Below are 9,749 nucleotides of genomic sequence, written 5' to 3'. Positions count from 1 at the left end.
ATATATATATATATATATATTGTAAAACTCTGGTTTGGAAGTGAGCCATGTTCGAAAGATTTTACATTTAAAGCAGAAAAAGACACCGGTATTTCATAACCTTGAATTATTAAAATGTTAAATAAAATATTTTCTATTTATATGTAGCTAAATTAAATATGTTTACTAAACTTATGCTTCAAAGGGTAAAATTGATCCATATCAAACAAATGAAAGAATCAATCCCATCTCAATAATGAATGAAAAAAATGTTGCATCCATAAAATATGCATTTCTAAACCACATTTCCGTTTCATTCATGTCATTATTTCCAATATTGCATCAAAGTCACACAAGATGATACGACAAAAACCAGCTCTAGTGTATTGATTACACCATTGTAGGCTCGGTAAAGAGTCACATAATAACAGAAAGACTAAGGCCTTGACAGAAAAGTGCCTTAATTAGCTTAGTTTATGTCTGGATAATTAAAGTTTAGGGGTGAGACAGACTTCTTTAAATGACTTTAACTTTTAAGAAGAGCCTCGTCATTAAGCCCTTGCATGTCCTCTTTTACTTAGACTGATCGTAACCATGAAGATATAAGGGGGAGGGAGTTCTTTATTTATGAAATGGTTCGACGGAGGGCGGTTCTCCAACAGTTGACTTTAAAATTTAATATACCGCATTAAATTTCGTGTGTGGAGTAGTTAAGAATTCGGGGGTTGTACGTGCTAAAGTACCGTTTTCTTCATTTTTATTCTCATGCTTTCTCGTCTGCAATCAAATTTAGGCTGCTAGCTAGATTATGTTGTTGGATAGATGAAGTTGTGTGTCTTATTAAGTTAGGTTTAATCCATGATATTGGATTTGAGGTTTTCCCCTAGAGGAGTTTGGGCATCGGAAACAATCTAATTATTTTGGAAATTTTTACAAGTTATCTAATTTGACTCGTTTTTGAAATTTCGTTTAAGGCTTGTTATTGAATGGCACGTAAAGGTGGGTGAAGTTTCTAAAAATTAGATTAGTGGAATTGTTTTACGATAAAATGTCAGTGTTTACTTTTTCATAATTAATTTATTTTGTTATTATTTAATAATTTAAAATTTTTCGGAGAATGAATTGATGGATATTTTTCGAAATATAACTGAGAGAAAAACTATTAATTTTTAATTTCTATTTTAAAATTTTGTCGGGAGCTTTGTCTATAAAATCAAAGTAAATTTTTCTTGTTTTCATCAACCATTTCAGTTTTTAAATTTTACACTAAGCTTATTTCAATAATTTATATGTAATTCTCAAGAGGAAACATATTTTCTGCAAAAATAGTTGGATTATAATATGTATCTAGCTTACACTAAACAGCATTATTGACAAAAACTGCAGGGAAGAGTTTCGTCACGTGATATCGCAAAATCCGGCATGGAACGTGCTAATTATGGGGTTTTTATGCTTGCACTTTTTCGGGGGTTTTGTACTTGCATAATATCTTCTGCTGCTGTACCTAATATAATTCTAATTAGTTATGCGAGTAGAAATTACAGTAATTTAACAAACTATACGAGATGTGTACGGAAGAAAAATAATATTGACGTAATTTTCAGGATTGTGGAAATTGTATATTTTCCTGTTGGTGGGAAAAATCACTCGCCAATATTTTCGCCAAAACGCAATTTGTTTCACCGAATTTATGATTTTATAGCATTTGACGAGGTGGCGAATGCATAGCTGAAGCTCTGATATTTATATATAATAATATTGCATTATTTATTTATTATTGTTATGTCTAAATATTATTTATTCATTTAATGTTAGTAAATTATAACGCTACTTTAATTTCCCTTGATTAGTTGAGTTTGTTACACATCATATTTGAAAGAATAATGTATTTTTATTTAAATGTTATGTGGGAAAAATTCGAAAGAAATAGTGTTTTTCTAAAATTTCGCTGCGATTTTGCAATTAAAAAATTATTGAATATTTATATATAATAATATTACGCAATTTATATATCATTATTATATATTAGTATTATATACTATTATTATATATCATTATTATATATAAATATTATTTATGCATTTAATGTTGGTGAATTATAACGTGGTCTTAATTTTCCCTGATTAATTGAATTTGTTATTAACTATATTTGAAATAAGAATGTATTTTTCTTTAAATTGTGTGTGTGAAAAATAGTAAGAAAACGTATTTTGTCTTTAAATTTAGTTTTGATTTTTAAATTGAAAATTTTTCGCATTATTGTGTTTACATTATTATGTTTAATTGAAAAATTTGCACATTATTATGTAGATAGCGTCTTATAAAACTAGGTTTAAATCAGGATATTGGATTTGAGGTTTGTCCCCAGTTGGATTGAAATAACGGAAACAATCAAATTATTTAGAAATTTTTACAAATAATCTAATTAACTCGTATTCCAAATTTCGTTTAAAGCTCGGGAAAAATGTGATTTCTCGCAAAACATCTTATTTTTGTTATTTAACTATACAACATTGATTTATTTGGTAAGAGCATTTTCAAACTGGAAGTAAGTTGAAAAAATATGATAGCTAACAGTCGGTGAGTAAAATTATAATAACCATCTTTCAGCATTTAATTAAAACGTCTAGAGTTTGAATGTAATGACACGAACTGTTAAGGTAATCATTACTTTCTATTGTCAATTCATATATTTAAAGCTATAATTTTAAATATTGAAAAATAGAAATATATATAAATAAAACGAAATATATATTAAATAATATCCATGTTACTTTAAGATTTAAAAATATATAATTTCATTTTCATAAGAGGTAACATTATCGTTTATTAACAAGTTAAAATTTTGTTTCCTTTTTATGATTTTTCAAATAATAGGGAAATGACATTTGAAACAAGAACTCTAATTAATAATTTTCCTAGGATTATACAAGTCTTTAACTATTTCTAGAGTAATGCTTATGCACACGGTTACTTACGAGCATATTTAATTGTTGGAGTAAATTTAAAACTGAAATTGAGAAAAGTTAAAATATTTATGAAACTTAATTATACTTATCGTTTTATCTTTTCAGCTACCCCAGATGATGTAGAAACAATAGGACTTATATGCACTTCGGTTGCTACGATTGCAGCAACAGCAGTAACTTTATCTCTGGCTCACGTGTTTGGATTAGTAGGTGCTTTCTGTTGTTACAAATGGCATAGAAAAAGTAAGAGAAAGAAAATTCTACAAAAGAGTTTAAACATGCCCAGACAACTTCCACCATCAACTGCAGCAAGAAGATCCTCAGTGGGTCGCCAAGAGGAGCTATTTTACGCCAAACCTGATGTATCATTTAGAAATGTGTATGGATCTTATGAATCACCACCATAAAGAAACCTGTGATTGAACATTTTTTTGAATGAATTTAGTCAATCAGATGGGTGATGCCAAATTTCATAAACATGGCAGATGATCGACTAAATTCATGCATGCCTGAAACGATTGTTTTTGTTTGAAACGTGTACCAACATGTTCATGCTTAGGACATAAAAACTCATTATTACTTTGAAGTCGGTTTTAAAGCACCTTCTATAAATAAATAAGTTGTGAATCATTATAAAAAATATAACTGGTGCTTTTTTGGCATTTTAAAATGTATTAAGATTTCCACTCTTTATTTAGGTTTGTTTTCAAACTTTATGAAAACTATTTTCGATATTTTTTTATTCGAATTCTTGCATCTGTGTGAAGAAATTGTAATTTCATTGAAAACTATAACTCATATAAGAGGGGGAGAAATAATGTTTATTTTAATGATGTGTAGATACTTACATGGGAGAAGAAGTGAATAGCATAAATTCTCACGATTAAGCTTCTAGCAGATGTGCGTAATTAATATCTATCTATCTGTGTTATATAAATGTTGAGTATTTGCTCTGTTTACAGAAACACATTTCTTCTGATTGCAACTATACAATACATATTTATACCTGATTTCCGTTACTAACATATTGCTTTTTGCATTAGAATATTGCAAATTTCAACGGCCAAGTTGGTATAACGACAGTTTTATTTATTTCATTTTCAAATCATTTCAGTAAATCTTTGGTCATTATATATTGCTTTTAGGAATATATTTTCTTTTATTTTTAAGAAGAAAGAGTTTAAATTAATAGTAATTAACATAGTAATTAGGTTTATAGCCTAAAGTCAATTTCAGTATTATTTATATATTTATACTCTTAGAAATTGTCACCTCATACTAGCGTATTTTAGAAATACGTATGGCCTATCACGTTGTTTTTAAGTTCCCACCTGGTGAAAGGCTGACTTCAGAAAGAAAATATTCATAATCGCAAATGTATGGACTGAATATATATTATGTAACTAGATTATAGACGCAATAAGATTGCTTTCAATGGTTTTCAACTTTAAAACTTAAAAATTGCATTATGTAGAAAGGCATCATCAATTTCATATAGCAAAAGTTTAGTTAAATGAGTTTTTGCTTAAAATTTATTTTTTTTAAAAAATGTATTAATTTTGTGATGTCGCTATTTAGAAATACTGATCAAACATGTATTATGTTCATCGTATTACGTTTTTCACCCATATGTACATGCTGTAGGCTAATTGAAAAATCCTACTTTTTACAGATTTCACCCCATTTTGCAATGCACAAGGCTAATTAGAAAAGTTTTCTGCTTTTGCCAATCAGCCTGCTATTTTTGGGCTCATTGCATCATACATACCTTTAGGTTAACTGGAAAATATGCAAAAAATTAATCAATCAGACTGAATTTATCTAGGCAAATTGAAACAAGCCTTTTATTAGGCTATTTGCATTAAGCCATCCCGCAAGCTGGATTGATTGCAAATCGCATAAAATAAATCTAGCTAATTGATAAATTACAGATGTATTTTAAAGACCCTAACGGTATGTTGTTTAACTGTAATAAGTTAGGCTCATTGAAAAATGCTGGATAGTTTTCTAACTAGCTTTGCGAATTGAAGAACGGTGGCAGCTGTTTCCAAAGAGCTAATTAATGGGATCAGCCTGCGGCATACTCTACGATGTGTACTAAAGTCAAAGTTGTTCTAAAACAATGTAATTGATAATTAAAAATGGATAATGCTGTAAGTCCAATGGGATTTTATAGGATAGCGAAAAAAGCTTTTTTCCACTGCGTTCAGCCTATTTCATTTCATATAATGTGATTCAATTAACTAGCAAAATATTTAGACTCATTTCTTTTCAAATATTTATTAATAAGGTTACCACTCCAAGCTTTCTTTAGTTAGTAAAGTTAGTAAAGCTTTGCATTAATGAAAATTGTTTTAAAGAATAATCGTTTTTTTAGTACTTTCAGATTTTTCTCTTTTTAATCCTCAATGACTTTTAACTGTTAAGTTTTATATATGAAAAGCATCTAAAAGTTCCTTCTTGTACTTTTTTTTCGATTTTAAAAATAACTACAAAATTTGATCTATGAACCCTTTACTGAAAACCGTCTCTGACATCCATTTGTAAAATCAACTTCTTTTCCAAACATCCAAAACATCTTTTCATACTTACAGAAAGTTTTGCTATGTCACTTTTATGACTGTGTATGCCTCTGTTGAAGAAATACTAGTTCAATTTCGTCACCACTGTGTACAAAAATCAAATATTCTCTTCAAAAGGCTTAATTTAATTTATCAAAAAAAAATAATTTCAAAATTTCCATAAAATTGGACTCAGTTATGTGGTTTGAGGTTCTCAGTCTAATGAATTTTGATTGGTACTCTGCATGTTGAGTTTATGTTTATTGTATATATAAAAAAATATTTCGTTGTTACATATTTTGCTTCTCTTTTATTGCGGTGTTTTGTCGATGTCTGGGTAAAATTGCTAATTGCATATCTTTGGCTCTGTTTTGTTGAACTACACCTATTTGCCTTTCAAAACATTACCTGTATCATAATTTTATTGATATATTTTAAATATTTTCTATTAATGAATATGTAAATTAATATAGTTAAATACGTCACAATAAAATGTTACTCTTTAGAAATTTGTTTCTGATTACTTTAAAAAAACTATGACAATTCCCATAATTTGTATTTCTTATGATCGTTTAAAAGATTTCGGGTGGCAATCTAAAGTTTTAAAGAATGTATAAAGAAATTTAATGGTATTTCTACTCTAATGAAAGCATTGAAATCTGAATATCTACTGAAAAGAAGAAGATTTTGTATATGAAAAGTGATCAATGTTTATTAAAAAAGTAGCATTTCATATTAGCTTTTTGACATTTATAGCGAATAATTTTAGCTACTTTAAAAATATTCCTAGTGTTGGTGACAGCTATATGCATGATATACATCAAATAAAGACCAAATTAATTGCCGTTAATGCGCAATAAATAAAGTGTAGTTTTGAATATCATTCATAAATGCCTTCTAAATAACATTCAAAATTATTTACTTAAATCATCATTTAAAAGTTTAACGATAAAAAGATTAAAAGTGTTCTTTTTATAAGAAGGTGATATTATTCTAGGTATGTAATGTAATGAAAAATATTTAGAAATGATGAAGAAATTAAATTAATTCGGAAAAACATACAAAATATTTTTAGAAAACATAATTTAAATTCAGAATATGGATATAAATGTAAATGAAAAGTTATGATGATTTTGTTTCAATTTTTAAAATTTTACGAAAGTGTTTTAATTTATTAATATTTTATGGAATTTGTAATTCATTTAATATTTTATTTGTGTTACTTCTCAGAAATTTTAAAGCTAGTGGCATTACATTATCGTTTAATATTGGTGGAGCTTTAATATGATGCGGAATTGAACTGCACTGATGTGACAAAAATCATGGGATTAATCTTAAAATCACGCGGACCTCCTCTAGCTCTACGAAGTGCAGCAACTCGATGTGACATGTACTCAATATGTAGTTGGAAATTACTTGAAGGAATATGCAGTCATTCAGCTTTAATGGATATCCATTATAAAGTGTTTTCGAGTGCAGGATTTTGTGCACAAACTGACCTCTTGATTACATCCCAAATTTGTTGGATGGGATTCATGTCGGGTGATCTAGTGGAACAAATCGTTCATTGGAATTGTTCAGAACGTTCTTCAAACTAGTCGTGAACAATTAAGGCCAACAGACATGGAGCATTGTAATCCATAAGAATTCCATCGTTGTTTGGGTGCATGAAGTCCATGAATGGCTGCCTATGTACTCCAAGTAGCTAAATATAACCAGTGATCGGACAAAAGATCAGGAGACCTAGTACATGCCATGAAAAAGCAGCCCAAACCATTATAAAGCGATCACCATATTGTACACTGCCTTGTTGACAACTTGGATCCAGGGCTTCAAGGGGTCAGCCCTACCCTCCCATCAGTTCTGACCAACTGAAATCGTGACTCATCCAATCAAGATACAGTTTTCCAGTTGTCTAGAGTCCAAACAGTATAGTCACGTGTTCAAGAGAGGCACTGGATGTGATATCGTGCTATTAGTAAAGGCACTCGAGTTCGTATTCTGCTGTCATGTCCCATTAGAGCCAAATTTCGCCGCACTGTCCAGATGGATGCGTAAATTTCACGTCCCCCATTGATGCTTGAGGTTATGTCACGCGATGTTACCTGTCTGTCAACGCTCACAGTTATACGCGCACGTCGGTGGTCTTGGTCATTATGTGCATGCGGTCGTCCACTGCATTGTTTATGGTGGAAGGTTATTAATGAAATTAGATATTCTCGACACACTCTTCACATTGTACATCTAGGAATGTTGAAACCTTCAAAATTTCAAAAATGGAGTCTCCAATTTGTCTAGCTCCAATTACCATTACACGTTAAGTATTTGTTAATTCTCGTCTTACGGTCATAACTACCTCAGAAACATTCACAGATGAACTTTAATACAAATAAAAATCCTAAACTGTGCACTACTCATATATAAATTTCATACGCAATACAATGATACTACTACAATTTGTATGTTTGCCAATTATTGCCTTCCAGTAACTTTTGTCTCCTAAGTGCTACTTAAACCTTATTACACGATAAAATGGTTCAGTTTAAACAAAATAGATGTTCACTTGAACATGTTATTAAAGCTGCATGATATTTGAATACTTTAATGGATAAGAATATTAATATAACACTTCAATATTGTATTGGTTATTTTAAGATCATATCAAAATAATTGCAAAATATTTTTTCTCTGGTACTTCCAAAAATTTAAATAAATTTAAAAGTAAAAAAAAAATAATTAAAAGTGTATTTAAGAAAATGAAATTTTTCAAAACTTATTTTTATAAAAATCAGCTGTAAGATTTTTTAATCAAAACTTTTTCAAACTGCATTTTTTTTTTCATATTCATTACACTTTAGATATTCTATTTTTCTTTTAAAATTATGTATTCAACGACTAAGATCATTAAACTTTAGTAATTCATTAGTACAGTATAATAATACAACTTAGAATTCGTTTATAAGTTTTTTACTTTTTTAATAATGACTTAAATAATGGCTTTATATATTAACTTTTCAAATGTCAAAATAGATTTATTAAATCATTTAAATTTTATTGGACTTAAAAGTAAATTAGATAAAGTAATTTTGTTTGTTATAAAAATTCAAGGAAAACCAATTTTTCTCTAACGTTTTTTAAAGCCTCAGTTTCGAGGCTTTTCAGTCAAAATTTCCTCAAACTGCATTATTTGACACATATAATACGTATTTATCTCTCTTTACTCAATTATTCATGTCTAAGATCACTCAAATGTAGTAATTTATTAACAAATTATGGTAGTGTAACTTAGAATTTGTTCAATACTTAAAGTACATATGAGATATATTACAAAAACTTGCATGGAATTAAACCAAATACGAAACCGATTTATTGACACACTTACGAAAACTTGCATGGAATTAGTCCAAAAGCGAATCAGATTTATTGATGCACTTACAAAAATTTGTACGGAATTAGTCCAAATTCGAAACAGATTTATGGATAGATTTACAAAATCTTGAATGGAAATAGTCCAAATGTGAATCAAATTCATTGATACACTTACAAAAACTAGAATGGAATTAGTCCAAATGCGAAACAGATTTATTGTTACTCTTACGAAAACGTGCATGGAATAAACCAAATGCGAAAAAGATTTATAGATACACTTTCGAAAACTTGCATAAACTAAAAATTGATTTAAAGTAATTTTGTTCTAATGTTTCAAAGAAATAACTTATACCTTAACTGTTAAAATATATCAGTCTTCAGGTTTTCAACTGAGATATTTTTTTTTAACTGTATAAGTCTCATACATTATAATTCAGATACGTCATTTGTCTTTCCCAAACTTCGTATTTTATATGATTCATTCGTATATTAGGGTATTTAAACTTTGAATTCATTAAATACTTTATTTAACTACTGAAATAAATGAAAAAATATTTATTAAGCCCCTTTCAACAATTTGCATGGACACAAAAGTAAGTATGAGAAAGTAATTTCTTTTAACATTTCACAGAAAACCTATTTTTCACTAACTTTTTAAAAAATCAGCCTAGAGGCTTTTCAATCAAAATTTCATCAAACTTCATTGCATGCCACACATGTTTTACTTAAGACATGTGATTTATTTCTCCTGAAATTCAAATTTTATATACAACTAAAATGTAGTAATTCATTACTAGATAATAATAAATTTATTTAATATTTAATTTAAATAATAAAATGACTTCGAAACAGATTTATTGAGCCACTTACA

The 9,749-nt window shown here is 28.6% G+C and overlaps 1 protein-coding gene across 1 annotated transcript in view; it reads left to right on the top strand.

Moving 5' to 3' along the window:
* Positions 1 to 6,008, top strand: part of LOC107443837 (uncharacterized) — a 126,529-nt gene extending 120,521 nt beyond the window's left edge. Inside the window, exon 22 of the mRNA XM_071179091.1 lies at positions 3,054 to 6,008. Within this exon, the coding sequence (XP_071035192.1) occupies positions 3,054 to 3,355 (302 nt within the window). The 3' untranslated portion in view covers positions 3,356 to 6,008. The remainder of the gene's footprint in view (positions 1 to 3,053) is intronic.
* Positions 6,009 to 9,749: the final 3,741 nt, after the last annotated feature.

The sequence above is a fragment of the Parasteatoda tepidariorum genome, chromosome 3, assembly GCF_043381705.1.
Source record: "Parasteatoda tepidariorum isolate YZ-2023 chromosome 3, CAS_Ptep_4.0, whole genome shotgun sequence".
NCBI lineage: Eukaryota > Metazoa > Arthropoda > Arachnida > Araneae > Theridiidae > Parasteatoda > Parasteatoda tepidariorum.
Note: the sequence above shows the minus strand (reverse complement) of the source record. Positions and strands in the feature narration are given on the sequence as shown.